Source organism: Rhea americana, unplaced genomic scaffold, assembly GCF_003343005.1.
Source record: "Rhea americana isolate MKP2758 unplaced genomic scaffold, rheAme1 scaffold_19, whole genome shotgun sequence".
NCBI classification, from domain to species: domain Eukaryota; kingdom Metazoa; phylum Chordata; class Aves; order Rheiformes; family Rheidae; genus Rhea; species Rhea americana.
Genome location: NW_028186038.1, coordinates 4676730 through 4695181, shown reverse-complemented (window position 1 = coordinate 4695181; position 18452 = coordinate 4676730). Strand labels below are relative to the sequence as shown.

Genomic DNA, 18452 nt, shown 5'->3' with positions numbered 1-18452 from the left:
GTGTTTAACTAGGGCAAAATTGAAGACAGGAGCCAGTGGTACCAGCAGTACTACAAAGCTGTGGCAAAGGGAATGACTGAAGGTATCGTAGAAGGGGAAGACAGTATGTTTGCAGTAGAGATGATCAGAGACTCGTATACAAATCTGTATAAAGCTAAGCTTCATTTGCTCACATAACTTTATTAGGAAAATAAAAATAATTAAATATTTGTATACATAATACAAAAGCGAGTTTATCAGCACAATTTTTGCATTTGAAACTGATTAGACTTATTTATACATAGTAATTTCAACCAAGAGCTTTGGTTCACACCTTCCACAAAAATTTTAGAATCGACAACTCTCATCAACTTAAATTGTTTTCAAAGACCGAAAACAAGGAAAACTTGTTTTTTCCCCTCAACTCCTGGTTTCTCAACAGTGAATAAGCCAAATAAATAAACCGGGGGGGGGGATATATGTCCCAGAAGAAACTAATGCTGATTTAGCACAGCATACCAAGAAATGCTGACTGATGACTTCCATGGGTCATGTTTGTGGTTTATAAAATATGAGTTATTTTAATAAGCTGTAGTAAGTTCAGGCCTTGAAACAGAAGTAAAACTTCATATTTAACGTGAATAGACTGTTGTTAAAAAATAGAAAGGGAAAATTGTATGTACACATCAAAAGCATCAACTGAGAAAAAAAAGGTTTTATATCTTCTTTGGAAAAAGAATAGCATATTTTCTCTGCTACTTTCAGATTTTCTTCCAAAGCAGGTTAGTCAGCAGTGTTGCACAATAGGTTGTCCGGTCCTGAAGATATTAAGTATAGCAACAAATCACTCAAAAAACAATTCCAGATTGTTGAAAGCACCACTACTCCAACCCAAACTAGCTAGTCCTCTTCTGATTTAACAATCTAGGATTAAACTGCTTAACAGATCAGTCAAACGTTGATCCATCTTATGAAAATAAATACAGATCCACATACTTTTATGATAAATTGTAGCCTGAGGGTTTGCCTACAGAAAATATTCATTAARACAAACTGAATGAAAGCCACTTCCATTCTGCATGACAGACCACAGAAAGATTTAACTGAACCATTTGAAATTCACACTCAAGTTCATCAGTTCAGTGTTTTCTTCTGCATTTACACTGCTGACAAGCCCCAAAGGATGATCACGTCCAGTTGCACTGTATCCCAGTTTTGCTAAATACACTGATCCACTAGGGATTATTTGGAGACAGATTTTATTATTATTATTTTAAAACTTCTGAAAAAAAATTGCACAAAACTATTCTCAGGTATTTTAAGTTGGCTCAAATTTTTGTGGCATTTTAGGTTTGCTCCATTATATTCCCTTCTTGTTCTGCATACCTATGCCAACCTCCAACTGCCTCTGCAATACACATCCTGCAGCAGCAATTCCCCTGACACCGTTTTTGAGGTCTAATTGTCCCAGATGCTCCCCCATGCTTACAGATGTCACTTAACAGGTAACAATTAAGTATATATATATATATATAAATAAATAATTCTGTCTGACCGAGGCAAGAAGAACAATGGATAAGAGCTGCTGTTAGTCAAAGCGGGTTATTTTTGTGTACATTTGGACTGTAGATAAGCGGTGTCCAGGAACAGCACAATCCTAGGGCACCGGCTCTGGAGTAACACCACGTCTACACGGCAGAGCTCAACAGCTTAGGAGAAATCGGGCGACTAGAGGAACTCGCTCCCGTTTAAGAATGTGTTACTTAAACTGAACCTAAATCGAAAAAGATAATAACAATCATGCGGGCTGCTCAAACCGGAGCACGCCTGAGGAGAACGCGTTCAGCTATGCTAATGCCATTTAAGCACCCTGTCCGTTTTCGGCTCGGGAAGCGGCAGATCGACGCGAGAGGACGGCGAGCGAGCCGCCGCCGGCAGCGCAGGAGGCCGCGGCCGCCGCCGCGATGAGCGGGCGAGGCCCCCCGCCCCCACCACCGGCTGACAGCGGGCGGGGGGGGGCCCGCACCTCCTGCCTCACCTGAGCCGCCGCCGCAGCGGCGCCCGCCCCGCTCGCGTCCCCCGCGCCGCCGCCTCCCCCGGCCGCCCGGGCCCCTTCGGCGCGGCGCCGCCGCCGGAGCCCCCTGACGCCGGAGAGGCGGCGCGCCCCGCGCCATCCGCGGGTACGGAGCCCGCCGCCCGCCGCCCCGGCCCCCGTCAGCGGCAGCGCGGCCGCCCTCGCAGCCGAGGCGGCGGCGGCTCGGCGTCGCCAGGAGCAGCCGGCTCCGCTCCAGGCGCGGCCGCCCAGAAGAAAGGGCAGAGCGGGCACCCTGCTCTCCCTCGTGCCCTGCCGCTCACCGGCCCGGCCCGGCCCCTACCTGTGTCACTCCCTCCCGGCGGCTCCCCCCGGGCCCGGGCCCCGCTCGGCGCCCTTCGTTTCGTTCCTCATCTAAAATGGCGGCCTCACACTCAGCGAGACATTTATCCTCGGACCATCGATCCGTCGGCGCTCGGCTCCTTCCCTTTCGCCTGTCTCTCCTTCTTCAGTCTCCCCCTCCGCGTCTTCCTCATCTCCTCCTTTCGGCTTGAGCGCGGAGCGCCGAGCTATCGATAGGCCCTGCCCCTACCCGCCGCCGCCACCTGCCCCCCTTTCGCGCCGCCATTTGGGAGCCGCCAGTGAGGTGCCGCCGCCTGCCCTCGCCGAGCCGCCGGGCTGAGGAGGGGGCGGGCGGCGGCTCCCTCCCTGCCCCCTTCCGCTCCCCTTCCCCGGAGCCCGGGCGGCGGCGGCGAAGGAGCCTTGCCGCCGCGCCGAGGCGTTTCCCCCGCAGCCGCGGCGGGGAGCTGAGCGGCGCCGTCCCTCAGGGGCGCCCGCACCGCTCAGCCGCTTCCCCGCAGCCCCCCGCCGGCGGGGCTTAGCCCCAGCTGGACACGACGGCTCGCTCGTTAGGTAATTAACTGCAGCTGGCGCCTCGGCAGTCGGTTAGGTAACGGCGCTCCGCGGGGCGGGGCGGCGGCTGCCCGCGCCGAGCGAAGCGCGCAGCTCCCGCCTCACGGGGAGAGGCGCGGCCGGTGCCGCGGGGTGGGCGCGCAAGGTACCTGGAAGGGAAAAAATACCCCTCTGGCTTGCAGCCTCTTCTCGGTGGGCAGGCAGGGAGCAGCTGCCCGGCGGCGGAGCGGAGACGAGCCACCCCGCTGCCGCGGGGCCCGGAGAGCACCTGAAAGCGAGCTCTTCTGGGCCACGCTTTGAAAGCGCGCTCTAAATTAAATGGCAGTCAGTTGCCTCACGGCCCCCAAATGGAACATCTAAGCATAGCCGTTGCAAAGTAAAGCATTTCTCCCACAGCTCTAACTAAAAGAGCATGCACATCTGCATTTACGACCGTGGAAGTTAAATTAATTGGTAATTAAATAAGAACTTKTCTAAAAGGAGCCTCCAGCAAAATTCTCTCAGCCTTATTTGGGATTTCTCTACAGGGGAAGGCTTACTGTGATATAAACCAAGACTTGAGTTCGGCTAAAGTCGCAGCAACCTCGCAGAGGCGTAGCAAGGGCAAGGAAGAAGCAGTGCTCTTGGGCTTTTCTCCCTAAGCACCGAATAAGAGTAAACATACAAAGTCTCTAGCTGCTGCTGCCTTGCAGGAAGAGCTGTTGTTGCTAAGTAATAGCAGATGGAAATTGGGTTGGTAACCAGGAGCCCTAGAAGGCTGCAATAGAAATCGTCATAAATATCATTATTCAGTACTTATGTGTTATTCCAGTGTACTCTAAAATAAGTTATCTGCATATTCAAGTGTAACAAGGCCTTCAGTTTAGAGGATATTGCTAAGAGAAAGATTTAATTAAACATTTGTAGCACTTTGTACCAGAATAAGGCTAAGCAYATAGAGATCTAAACTTTTACATTTAAACAGTGTTTATTCTCCTTTTTTTCCTCCCCATTGCCGTGGGCTTGGGCCTAACAAAAGATGCAACGGCGAAATGGTATCTACAGAGGACAAGATTTACAAATGTAAATGCTCTTCCAATTTCTCATTGAGTAGCTTTTCTCTCAAGTATCACGTTTAAACTGAATGAGTCCTCTGATATAGATACACAATTTATATGACTTTAGCAGGAGTCATATCCATGTATCTGACTGCAAGCGTTGGCCTAGGAGAAAATTAAAAACTAAACACAAAGTAGTGTGTACAACGAATATTGACATGGCTTAAGACTAAGCATGTCCATATAATACTGGGGACAGCAATACAGATTTTGGCAATATATACAAAAGCACTTTAAGTGCAGTAATGTAAAATATAAATAAGAACATAGCAAGAGGCAAACAAAGTTTTAAAGGGGAGAAAACAGGGATCCTGCAGGAAAAAAAAGTGRTTTTGACAGAAGGCCATTCATAAAATTTTTAACTTTGAAAAGAATAGAAGAATTATAGTCATGGAACAAGTGAACATAGATACTGAGAAAACAATGCAAATTTCTAATAGCTAAACAGCACTACTTAAAAGGATATATAATTATTATATGATTAAAAAAACAGGGAAATGAAGCAAAAGAAATTCAAACACCACAGCACGAAAGTTGAAGGGATACAAAAATTGAACAAAACTTCCAAAATAAATTGAAACTTACTAGCATTCTTCATGATTTGTKTTATGTTTATGTTCAGGAGTTGGATTTACAATATGTTTAACATATATGAATATACAGGCATTACACTTTCAGTAAAAAAAAAAAAAWTTTTGATAAGTGATTAGAATGAGAGCCAGTACAACTAGGGTTTAGCATGGGCTAGTTACAGTAACTGTTAGGTCATACTGAAAAATTAAGCGGACTTGTCTAGCAGTTGTAGGCTTGGGAATTCGCTTGCATCAAATAGCTGTGTCACACTGGCAAAGCCGTCTCAGCTTCACAAACTTCTATGTCCTCATTGATAAAATTGGAACAGATGATACTGATTGGTGATCTTTGAGAAGTGTTTTGATACTGACTGCTGAAAAGAATCCTGTAAGAGTTAAAACTATTATTATTTATTCATTATGGTTCACTTTGCTATGTGCAATATTCATGCTTTCCCAGTCTACTTAACTGGGATTTCTGCAAGAGTCTCAAASGGTATAAAATGTTTCAAGTAATATCATATACACTTAATTGAAGTTTTAGTATATAAAATACAAGCTTCAGAAGAATGAGTAACAAGAACTAAAATAATACTGGCATGGGGGTGAAGGGGAAGATATCTGTGTGTGCATTTCTTATGGAATTGTGGATGTCAGGTCTGGTTTACTCTTCAAGCCAAGGATTGCTATTGACAGACTTTGCCAGTTTATCCAGGGTTTTTAATCTGTRCTACATTCAAAGCACTGTACCTCTGCATGTTTCTTTGCTTCATGCTATAAATAATTCATTTCACTGTAAGAATTTTTTTGAGTGAGAGAACATTGCTTAGAAATTTAAGCTAAGTTAGACACAAAAAAAGTCCAAAGTACAGAGCCAATGAAGAAAGCAGCCTTGAACAAATCAAGCAATAACAGTCCAGAAGAGTATTATTACAAACAAAGAATATTTTAGGACTATGAGTAAACTATATTTTATAGTTTAGCTCAAATACTTTTTTATCCACCCATATCAGTGAGGTGATCAAAGAAGAGGGGTGGGAAAGTAATCTATATGTATTTGTTTGTTTTCCTTGCATTGTAAAATTTAAATTGCATTATGTGTTTACAACAATAGGACTCAYATATGAGGCAGTTAACAAAGCAGCAAACTTGTTTTGCTGGAATGGAAACTGTAGTATAGTCTGTTCACATTAATTGTTTTTGTTGTTTTCTCCTTAACAAACTCTTARCTTTCATTTTATCCACATCTTACTCGACTGTTGTCAAGTTGGCTACAGTGCATACGTTTCCTCTACTCTATTCATTGTCRTTTCAGCCAAATACTGAACCTAAATCTCAGGAGTCTTTTCTTTTTCTTATTAAAATAGTAACTGACCTGCCGTAGGAATAACACAAAAGACATCTTCCATAAAAACATCAGTCTATCATCAGTCATGGATTAAATGTGTAGTCACTTCAATACTTCCTAAAAAAGGCTGGATTCTGGAAATGGATCTATCTGAGCAATTCCTGCACTAAGGGAACTCAGTGGAAGTCAGGCTGTGAGAAGGAGTGAAGTAGGCCTGGGTACCTGCAGAGTCTAGCTCCCAAAGGATTTCTTCTAGGACATCTTTCTCTGTCTGGTCAAGTCATGTACTCACAATACAGAATACATATTATATGAACCTTGTATATGCTGTTACTACTTCACACTTCATGCCAGTGTCTATTTTTAAGTTCACTTTCATTTATTTACTTCTAGAATCAAGTCAATTTGCTTCAGTGCTATAAGACAGTTAAACTTTTGCTAAGCTCTTGGTATGTGTTCTCCTACCTCCTCCCACACATGTGCACATAYACATTTCATCACTTTAATTTGTCTTTGGGTCAGATTTCTTGCTAAAGGGTGGGTTTTGCAGCATTCACATCCTTGGACCCAATGCCTAAGGTAAATATATCATGCTGCAGTTAGCTCTACAATACTGCAAACAAATTTTGCCTCATTGATTCACTGCTGCATTCTATCTTTATACTTAAGTTACTTTTTTTTATAATGTATGAACACTTAATAAGAATGCTCATCACAAAACATACACAATTCCTTGTAGTGTCAAAGACTGCCATCCTGTACAGACTTGCACATTACTTCTTCCAAATCAGATTCATCTCTAAAATTATAATGCATCTATTAGGTRTTTGTATGCATATGATTCTTGAATAGACCATATTATCAACTTAAAATTTGTGACGAAAACATCTAATGCAACAAATTTTCAGTGCAAGTTTTTGTGGAAATACTTCAGAGTAAAGATCAAAACAAATTTCCTTTAAGCCTGAGAGAAATAAACTAACTATTCTGAGAGTGGMAGCACTATAAAAAGTTAGCGATGATCTTTCACTGAAAGGAAAGGTGAAGTTAGCTTCACTGATAGTCTTGCATGAAGAGTATGTTTAAAATTTTCAACAGACTGTCTACTAGTTTTCAGGCCTCCATGTGCTCCTACCATAATTTATGGTATTGCAGATATCCAGTGTCTCTGGGCTTGTATGTAGAGTACTGGAGAATTTTATCTTCTCCAATTTCAGTGCAATGCAGCTTGCTTCTAGGAAAATCTAGAGGCACTGTACTACCCCATCCAGTTCTCTCAGACTCTTCTCCAGAGAGGAGGAGTTAAGTTGCATTATTATATTTCAGATATTCATTTGCTTTACATGTTGCCAAGATTTAGTTTTCTTCTAAGATGAGATGAAGTTGTGACACATAACAACTTCAAAACTTTGAAGCCTGAATTTTAAGCGCAGGTCCTGCTTACAGAAAAATTGTTTGCCCCTGCTGTATGACTCAGCCCGTGTCTGTTGACTCACTTTGCTGCTAACATACCTTGGCTACGAGTTTGTTTGTAAATGCTGACTAAAATCACTCAAGCCATGCAGTTTCAAAGCGGTCACTGTAAAATTGCGTCTGACAGATACAGTTGTATTTTATTAGGTCACCATAGCTGTTATGTTTCCCTGTAGTTAGAAGTGCAGTCCAGGGATAGTAGTAAGGGTCTCGGTAGAAGGACGGAGTCTCTGGGTAGCGCTCCTTTTGTCAGAGACAAAATTTAGGAAGCTTCAAAGAAGAGCATGAGACATATCTGTTACGTCAATTGGTATACCCTTTCATGCTGAGAATACAAAAGCAGGAAAGTCATTTTAGATTAATGTTTTATTAATTCTACGTGGAGATGCTGAACTGGTGAATGCCATCTGCACAGTGAATAAATAGTCAGTTTGAATAAGCAATATGTGAGCTCCAATAAAAAAAGAAATCTAGGCTTTTWTTTTTTTGCTGTTTGAAGAACCATTCCTACTTCACAGAAAATAAATATAAGGCTTTGATTTATACATGCATTTTATTTTTGAAACCTAACCAAACTGGTTTATTGGGTTTATTTTGACTTTCTGAAGTAGCCTAACCACAATAAAAATGTATCCAGAACTAGGTACTACCATTTAAAAATAACAAAATATAAATAGCTCTTTCCTGACAAACTGTTTTAGAACTGAGCCTGAGTATATAATTGCTCACTGCAGAGGACTTATTTTTTCTTTTTACACCTAATACAAAGCTATGTAAAGAGATGGATCATCTGATTTGGATTGACCGCRGGTTATGCATTATTTTTGCTGTGTGTGGACCATTTCAAGAGCGCACTGACTTAGYTGCATTCAATACTTAGCATTTCTAGAAATAATTCAGTGTCATAATATACATCAGGATGACAGAAAWATTTCAGTTTTAAATATGATCAATGATGAGTATCAGTAGTGATAAAAATTTAGAATTGATGTTAGTGTGCATATATGTATCTGACTATTTCCAAGGATGTATATTTATATTTAAAGCTAGAACTGCTAAATGAATGGAAGGCGGACAACAAAAGAAAATCAAAAACTTCCCTGCATCTTTTCATAGATCCTGTTCATAGTGATTCTTCATGACAAAGCCAAGCCTTTTTATAGTTTCAAAGGGGAACCTATTCTTGTTGTCATATGTTGTCTATTGTGTACAGAAACACTCTTTAGGTTCTTCTTGACATCGCACTCAGTTTTTATCAAAGCTAGATTCTAAGAGACAAGGGATCAAAGCAGTCTAGGCAGCACATCTAACAGCTTCCAAGCTGCTCTCCAGCACAGCTATTCCCAGATAAAGCCCAATCCCTTAGAATATAACTATAAGGTTATAAATATATTGAACCTTGGATTGATGCCAGATACTTCTGTTTAGCAGGAAGACAAACTGAAAGTCCATTTTAGCCTGTGTGCATGCATTTGTGTACTAAGAGAAACAGACCTTTCATTTACTGGATTCTGTTATAAGAACCAGTGCAAAAGTCAAAAATAGTGCCTGGCRTTAAGTACAATGCTGTTTATCCATTGTGTTTCAGTTATATTTTAAACACATTTTTTTTAGTAGTGTGTGAAGTTACGACTATATTGAAGGGGTTTTATTATTGTGCTGATTGAGCTTCATAGCTGTACCGGTACAAATTTGTAGCAAGTACTGTGTACCAGCATGCCAGATTTCAGATGCATTAGTGGAAATTTCAGTGTATGCTGATGGGGCACAGCTCCATTACAGATGCCATCAGAAGTATTCTTGTCAGCAGCAGAACGCATCAGCGGCTTTCACCCTATGAAGTTCTCTAGACCTATACAGCAGTTTAGGTATGTAGGTACAGGGCTGGGGGGAAATGTGTATATATATGGGTAATTTACAGTCTAGATTACAAAGGTGGGGGGCATTATTTGCCAAATATTTGATGTCATTTGYTAATTTTTTTAAAATACAAATTCATTTTTCCTTAGACTGGACAATGGGTTATCAGATTGATGATATGCATCAGGGTCTGCCTGCAAAGGAAAGGTCAGTTTAATTATGTTTATCCTAATCCTAATACAGAAAGATGATCATTTAGGTCTTATTTTTATATATAGAAAAAATTCTTTTAGAAACATAGTAATAAAACCAATGCCATGAGCAAAATAACTAAATTAGTTCAACAGTAATTATTGAAGACATCAGGTTAAAGGAATGCAAACATGCAAGTCTATTGCCATGCCTCCCTCCAGAGCTCTAGTGTGCTGTGTTAGTAGATTTGTTAAATCTTTCAGGAAGTACTGAGAAATGAGCATAGGTATGTCTTGTCGTACTTAACCATCTTCAAAGTATTAAAGATACTCATCTAATACCCAGATGTACTCAGATTAATTAATTCAAACATTCCTTAATTTCAAAAATCTGGTGGAGACAGTAGCTTTCTATTAACAGTAAAATAGGTGAAATGCAGGAATAAATGCTTGCATAAATGGAACAGTGCCATAACGTAACAAAAAATAATAAAACTGATAGTATTTTAGCAAACAGTAGGGCTGTATTAAAAAAATGCCTTTTTTGTGGAACAAAGTCCTATTTTCCATAAAATAAATGTTGCTATCATCTTTGTGAGTTAAAATATTCTGATTCAGTGTTCACACAATAACTTTCAGACAGGAAATTTAAACCAAAAAAAAAGGATTTTTTAAAAATATATGCAAATTGAAGAGAGCAGCAAATTCTTGTTGCCATTATATGGTATATATTTGCTTGTAATTCCAATTTGGGGCTTGATGACTTGAACATACCACTATTCTATTACCTTAATTCTAAACCAATTATTGCTTGCAGTATCACGGAGGTGCTTCATGATGGCCTTATGACAGCATAATTGAAGTTAAATCTTTCCTGGGGCAAGTAGGGTGAAAAACAAAAGCAACAATGCTATCTAAAGAGGATCAATGGCTGAGATATCTCCCCAGGACACACTTGACAGATACTCCTCCTTTACAACTGCCTTTTGATAATACAGGAAGGTGGGTTTTTCACCTCTTGTGAAGAGTGAGGTTGATATAAACATTATGGCAAAAAAACCTTACAAATCTTACACTGAGCCCTACAATTTTCAGATGCTTTACACCAGAGTCTTACACCTGACCCAGTACACTCTGGGCAAATGCTGTAACTTACTTTTTCTGTCTCTCAGGACCACTGAGTTCAAAATTAGCTCTTTCAACTGAGAGTTGGGGTGAAACATTCAGTACAAAGCAACAATTTCCCAAGTAATAGATGTCAATTTGTCATGTTTTCAAATACGCTCATGCTCTTACTTGTCAGGAATGCAAGCAAAATGAAACCCCCCTTTTTTTCACTCCTAGATCTCATTTAACTTTTGATAACATATAGTTAACCAAGCTAATTCTCAAGTACATACTGGTGATTATAGACACAGTTTTGTTCAAAAAAAAAAGATTACATATAAGGAATTATTTGGAGTATTTGAAATACAGGATACACTGGTAAAAAATTAATATATCATACTTGCTTTGTTTATATTGGTGAAAATTCAGAATAAATCAAATGAAACCAGAGGTCTGACCTCAGATTTTTACTGCTGTAGCAGTAAAACATGTCGCTGACGTTATTTACTTGTATAACTTCCTGTATAATTCCTACATTTTGCCTTTCAACTTGTACAATCATCCTTTTCTCCCAACTTCAGTTAGCTCACAGAGATGTAAGAAAGCAAGCTGTAGCATAGAACTTTGAGATGCGGGATCAAAACTGGAAATAAACAAATCATAGAACACATAAGGATTGGAAAAAAAAATACCTGTCAGTATCAGAGGATTAGGGCTTAGTTTACTAAAAGCGAACTTAAAATTTTACTAAGTTTACATAAAAGGAAAAAAAAATAATACCCTCTCCCTTTTCTAGATGTACCTGTCATTCTGCTTTGCTTCTGGATTCTCTCTAAGGTAGGCCATTATTTTTAAGTGCACAAATATGTGGCAATAAGTGCCAAGCCTTAGCACAATTATGCTTTCATTTGAACACACCGTAGACTGATCTAGAGTATTTAAACATAATCAAATGCAAAGCCTGGGCATCATTCACTTAGCTGTAACAATTTGTTCTTGCAATATTCAAAGCGATAATATTTGGTATCAATATATATCKTAACTCCTTGTAACCCCTGGTAGCTTGAGTAACAAAGAACAATTAAAGTATTATCGCAGTAAAGTTTTTGAATTACAGATGTTAGTCATTCCACACATGCAGGAGGCAGCGTTTAATATTTAAAAGACTGGATTTAAGAAATTTCTATTTATCAAAAGGAAAGATGGCAGCCAGTTCATACATTTGAAAAAATGTAACTAATGAAATCTCACATCCAGAGCAAACAATGGAAAAACAGGATGATTCAGTAAAAAAAAAATCCATTTCTGTAGCAGTCACAGGAAACCTCTGAGTATGGATAAGAAATATAATCTGTTCTCATACTTGACACAATATAGTTCATATAAAGCAACACATCATAGATTTGTTTTGATTTAATACAGGCCATCTAATTCTCTTGATCATTTCACTCAAGTGAAATATATGGAAAATCCTGCTTTCTCTTAGGGATAGGAAATAGATTTGAGTGACTGAAAGTCTTTTGGCTATTTTTCCTGGTAGGCTTTTTTTTTTTTTTTTTTTTTTTTTTTTTTTTTTTTTTTTGTAGGAAGTTAAGAATTCTCTGAGGAAAGCTCCAAGATGTTTGTGTGGTTTTGTGAGTAATGGAAAGAATTTACAACAAAATACGCTACTGCTGAGCAGTGATATGGAACAGTAATTAATAAAATAATCAAGAGATAACTGTAGCTAAGATTCCCAATCTACAAAATAGCTTTTCTTTGATGAAAGTGAAACTATTGCAAAGTAAATTATATGAAAAACTTGAAATTATGCTTGCCAAGGAAGCCTTAGTTGGAATTTGGCAAAAAGYCAATATGTTCTGATTAGCTTTACTTTGCAGTTCAAGTTCTTGGGAAAAAAAGTACTACTAGAAAATAGCTAATTCTGTAGAGCTTTAATTATGCTGAGTAAATTAAACTGTTCTCCTGGGCCAAAACTCTAAGAAGTCTTTCAAAAAGCTAAGAACATGCTGAARATGTTTTACTAAAAAAAAAAAAAGACAATGATAGTAAAGACTAGATAGCCAGAAGTGAGCAAAATTAGAGAAATTCCTTTATGTAGGTTACTAAGAATGACCACTTACTATTTTTTGTGTGTGAAAATAGGTAGTTTTCACATGAAATACTGCATTCCTTGTTCAAAGAAAAGAAAGAAAAAAAAAGTTTTGAGAAACACGGTATGATTCCTCTTAAGTGTATTACACAGGACAGAATATAGTATTATTCTTTCATGGTGACTTAATGCAGTGGAAATTTTCAAAGTAATAAGCCATATAAATACTACTGTTACACCACACAATTTACTGCAAGGCATAACCCCTTGGTTTTCATTAGCATATCAGAATAAATGAAAGTCCTTATGAATGTCAGGATATCGTACTGAARCAGCTGTTATCTTTATACAGTTCCTTTCAGTTCCCTTAGCATACATCTTCAAACAGTCCAAACTGCTTAATTTTTGCACTTAACCCAAACTTGTTAYTCTAATTTCCCATTGAAAAAGAAAGAGTAAACGTATAGCAAAAAGGCTACAGTTATCAGGCAACCTTAATCACTATCTGCTGTCTTCATTTTCTCTCATCCCCTGCCTTTGCTACTGCCACCAGTTCCAAAGTTCTGGCATCACCTGCGCTGCATTAGATATGTGCCACGCAGCATGCTGCTCCACTTCAAGTGCCAACTGCATTTATTTATTTGTATTTATGGAAAGTTGCAGGGGGGCCCTCAATTTACAGAAGTTATAAAAGTAGGCTGAAAGAGTTTTGCAAAATAGTCTCACTAAAATTAGACATTATTAGGTAGATTTAACTGAATCAGTCTTTGTATTTCATTAGTGACCTCTTTATTGGCTAAGCAATGTGAATACTAACCTGCGTAATTAGAAATGGTATGCCCAAAACAAATCACAAGTCGGATGGTGTGGACGGCAGTTCATCTTTTAATGGTCAGAGGCAAAGCATCAAACTGCATGAGAATATTTGGGCTATGTTCCTGACTCTGCCACAAAGCCTAGACTGCGTGAGAGTATTTGGGCTATATTCCTGACTCTGCCACAAGGAAAATCTACGGATTTGCTCATGTTCTCTGTACCTCAGCTTTCTGCTTTGTAAAGAAAAATTAGGAGCACTGCTGTGCTATAAAGCTTTGAGTGCAATTTCACAATATATTTAATGCAGTCTAATTATAGACTTCTGCCAAAGGGACAGTCACTTTTTCCTCTTTCACCCCGAGCTGCATGTTTCTGCTCCTTCTSTCACACTGGCTCTAGCAGTTGTGAGACTGCATGGTGAGCCAGATTTTTAAGTTTTCCTGACTAATCCCAGAGTCCAGCTCTTCTTGATCAGGGTACTGAGAGGAGCAGGAAGCCAGCTTAGTGGATGAGGTGCGCAGAGGCTGGAATATTGCCATTTGGCAACATCCTTCAGATCCAATTATTTGGCTTGTGAAACTGCAGCCTAAATACTTAGGAACTCTTATCTCAGAAAGAGCATCTTTCTGTACATGCAAAGAATATTGCAAAGACTATACCTTTTTACTCCTACCTTTATCGTGCCAGTATAACAAGCAGCAATATTATATACAGTCAATAATATTATATACAGGCAGAACTGAAGTTGCTAAATTAGTTTTTGTATATTTTGCATATATTCCATGTGTATTATAATTTATTTTACCTCTTTATGCTTGAAGGATTGGCTGGTTTAGAGAAAAAAATCTATAAAAGATTATTAAAAAAGAAGAATAGGAGTGGATAGGAGGGTAACAAAGTTTGCTGATTAGCATTTTTTTTCAAAATAGTCAAAGCTAAAACACAGAAGTTGAAAAAGCACAATATTAGATCATGAAATAGTAGATTAAACCTTATAGACAGGAATGCAAAGCAAGGGTCTTGGAGAAGACAACTTAAACCATACATAAATGGTAAGGATCTAGCTTAGCTCTTGCCACCCAGATAGAGAGATGGTGGATTTACTCTGGATAGCTCCCTAAAAATGCCAGCTCGGTGCTAAGCAGTGGTTGAGGTGGCAAACAATGTTAGGAATTTAGGATGAGAGCTGAGAACAAAAACAGCAAAAAAGTATTGCACTGCATAAATCAAGGATGTGCCCACATTTTGAATATGGCATGCAGCTCTGTTCCAGTTAATGTTTATTAAAATTAAAAGAGGAACAGAAAAGGGAACAGGGATTATTAGAGATAAAAAATAGCTTCAGCATGATGAAGGACTAAACAGACTAGGACTCTTCAGTAGCAAAAATGACTGAGGGGAAAAGTATCTTATAAGGTGACAAGAGCTTACCTGATGAAACAGATAAACAAAGAATAATTATTCACTATTTATCATTACATGGGTTTAAAAAAACAAGACAATTACCTTTTCGTACATATATACTGCAAGTAAGGGGAGTTTATAGATAAGTAAGCTTTATATATAATCTCTGATAGATACTGACATTATACTATACAACGCTCCGYTGCAATTCTCACAGTATAACAACARTAAACTTCACTTTTTGGCAATAATTAGCCCCTAATCATTGTGTAGAGGCTAAAAATAGATTTGAAAAGGAATTAAGCAAATTCAGAGAATAGCTATTTTATGTGCATTTGTAGACATTCCCTATCGTAGGGTCTCATAGCACCTTACAAACCACAGTGAATCCAGAAAGAGGGTTGTTTTAAAAAATAAAATAAAATAAAATAAAATAAAATAAAATAAAATAAAATAAAATAAAATAAAGCAAAGCAAAGCAAAGCAAAGCAAATATGAAATGTTTTCTCCCTATTATGACCTCACATATTACAGCTATCACTGTAAAGTTTTTTTGAATTGGAGGTTGATTTTTTGGTTTTGAGCATTTGGAAGTCTTTTATAGTTTTTATGGTTTCTCTAAGCAGTCGTTTGGGTTTTGTGTTTGCCTTACTATGATTTTGTATTTAAAATACCAGAGCTAAGGGCTTTTTAATTTTCATTTAGAAACACACTTTTTGGGGGGCAAATCACTTTTTGCTGCTAATAATGCTCTTCGTTCTATTGTTTGTCCTTCTTAGTTTTGGAGGAAAGGATCTTTTCAGCATTTTTATTGAGTCAATAGATTATGCCGAGTCTCTAGAGTAGCTTCTTTAGATGAACTCTAAGCCACCTGCAAACATTTTGCCCTTATAGCTGCTACTTCCAAATGAAAACAGAAATTGGTTTGCCTAAGGGCACATAGTGAATCAATGAGAGAAATCTGGGAACAAAAATCAAGGAGCAAAGGCTGGCAATTGGTTGTTTCAACATCCAAACCGTATCACTTTGTACTGAGGAGTCTGTTTTTGCTGGAATATTTGACTGTGTTACGCTAATGACCTGCATGGACTTTGGTACGGGACATATTTCCACTGACTTCTTTGTCAAGGGAATCTAACTCTTTAATGTGCAGTCTTGCCATTTATTCTCTTTTTACAAGAAAACTGTCATTGATCTGAAGAGTAATTGGCAAAACGTGTTCTGAAATTTAGAGACAAAGCTCATGATTCAGTAGATGTCCTCTAACCTGAAATGTCTAAATGAAAATAGTGTTTAAGGAGTTATGCTAACTAAAATGCCTTTTGCAGAYGAACTAGACCTAGACCTGTAATCTTTAAATGCTGCTTAGCACTGAGAATATACCTAACTGCATACAACTAAAGATCCTACGAAGTCACATTTGAGAACCCCCATTGGTTCAGCACGTTCACAGACTTTAAGCTTTGTATATGCTGTAAGTAAGGGGAGTTTATAGATAAGTAAGCTTTATATATAATCACTGACAGATACTGACATTATATTATGCAACTCTCCCCTGCARTTCTTACAGTGTAACAATAATAAACTTCACTTTTTGGCAACAGCTGTCATGCAGTTTCATTATATTTTCAGTCACATCTACATGAGAGGGTCTAGAGATGAACAGTATTGAAAAATGTTCCTATATATCAAGATTTCAGTTTTGTGTTATCTCAGTGGAGGCTGCGATTAGAAGACTAGCATGCGTACTCTACTAATGGGGTACAACTAGGCAGTCTCAGAGAAAGGGCCTTCCATTTGTGTGATGGGACTTCACACAATTTGACTACACCTATTAAGAACAACTCTGAAATGAATTCAACCTGCTTGGATTTCTGCAAAATTAAATTATAGATCTTAAAATGTTTGAGTCCTCTATAGCAAATATATGAAGTATGATGGAACTAACCTTGGTAGACTCCCACCAAAAGGGTATACACAGCTGTATTAAAATTCACTTCTACTTTTGCGAAATGCAGCCAACATTTAAATAAAGACAGTGTTATTTTTTTTACATGACTTGATTTGGGTGGGGAAAGCAAAGTTACTGCTTATCATTACAGTTTTGCTTTTAAATGACAGCACCTCAGTCAAGTAATTTCAAGCCATTTTCATACCTTTCCTAGTTCTAGATTTTAAGATGTTTAGATGAAGTGCTGATCTGTTATAAATGAAACCCTTTGTTATTTTGCTTGATTTACATACTGAATGGCTAGTGGATTACTTTCCTCTTTGTGCAATTACTGAAACACTGCAAGGGCAGGCTTTCTCTTTGTCTCAGTTCTTTGCCACAATGTGCCAAAAGTGCAGGGTTCTGACAATGAAGGAAAAAAATCAGTGTTTTTGAAAGCTAAGAACAGAAGAATCAAAATGTCTGTGTTTGACTAAAAAAAAAAACTCCAAAATATGTAGAAAGAGAAATAACATTTTCCCATGCAGGTATTCTGGGAAGTATAGCAAATGCCACCCAACATAATAAACGAACAGTTACAGAAAAGCCAAGTTCAAAAGAGAAGTAAAATGAGGAACTCTACCATCAAAAATACAGAAGTTAACTAAATAAATAAATGTACAGTGTTAAAATTTATCATCCTGATTCTAGGAACTAAGTGATATGACCACAGGCTACAAAAATAGCACCAGAAGGAGTCACATGGAGTGATATAATGTGAACATGGAATAAATCCTTGGGTTTTTTTTGTTTGTTTGTTTACTAAAAAGTTTAAATTCAGAGAACTCTAGGAAAAACACAAAGTCCTAGTGCACTGAATCAGGTCAAGGACAGTATTTATCTGTAGGCATGTGATGCTGACATCAGTATCTTACTGTAGAAAAATCATATTCTAATGTTGGCACATAGGTCCAAATGTACACAGAAGTAATGGATAAGACCTTCATTTCTATGAAAGTTACTCTGTATTAAAAGCATCATCTTATAGCCAGTTTAATTTCTTCTGTCCTTAGAAGTAGATATAGGAGTATAGGACACACATTGTGTGTGTCTTTCCTCATGAGTAGATTGTGACTCTTCAAAAATGGAAGATTTGAGTCAGTTGCTTTTCTGCCGTATGGTCTTGTAAATAAAGGTACATAGGGAATTTTAGATGTGGTAGAGGGCAGTACTTTATATTTCAGATTTGCCAACCTTCACTCCCACTCCTTATGCTCCAAGGTAAGGATTTCCAAAGTCTGAAATTTTTTGAAGATACTTCATTAAAAATGTAATCCTAACACATTTCTAAGGAAGCCAGAAAGAGAAAATAAAATACCTCCCAAGACTTCCATTAGAATGTATTGAAGAATACACAAAACAGCTCTGGGCTGTAAATGGTTAAAAAAATTAATGGCTCTATGCAATGTGCTAATATGCTAATGCAAGCAAGAGCTTCATTCCAGATGCCCTGGTGCATGAGATCATTGGCCAAGTGGCTGGATATTTCAAACCACATGAGAGAAGCATTGCTCTTTCCAGTGTGGAAAGTGTCGGGGGGGGGGGGGGGAAGAAAATAGTTTTAGAGTAAGTTTTAGAG

At 38.5% G+C, this 18452-nt stretch overlaps 2 protein-coding genes across 7 annotated transcripts in view; one reads left to right on the top strand and one right to left on the bottom strand.

The window, feature by feature from the left end:
- RAF1 (Raf-1 proto-oncogene, serine/threonine kinase) overlaps positions 1-18452 on the bottom strand; it is an 80080-nt gene that overhangs the window by 43600 nt on the left and 18028 nt on the right. For 2 of the 6 annotated variants that reach the window (XM_085302424.1, XM_085302427.1), the window contains exon 1: positions 2355-2571. The exons of 1 other annotated variant lie outside the window; for it this stretch is intronic. The gene's annotated coding sequence lies outside the window, so the exon portion shown is untranslated. Of the gene's footprint in view, positions 1-2354; positions 2573-3072; positions 3097-18452 lie in introns of those variants that run through there. 3 more of the 6 variants (XM_085302426.1, XM_085302429.1, XM_085302428.1) reach the window with 3 other exon arrangements.
- Positions 2618-18452, top strand: part of LOC146597233 (uncharacterized) — a 59945-nt gene continuing 44110 nt past the window's right edge. Inside the window, exons 1-3 of the mRNA XM_085302438.1 lie at positions 2618-2923; positions 9423-9480; positions 11368-11408. Coding sequence (XP_085158564.1) covers positions 9447-9480; positions 11368-11408 — 75 coding nt within the window. The 5' untranslated portion in view covers positions 2618-2923; positions 9423-9446. The remainder of the gene's footprint in view (positions 2924-9422; positions 9481-11367; positions 11409-18452) is intronic.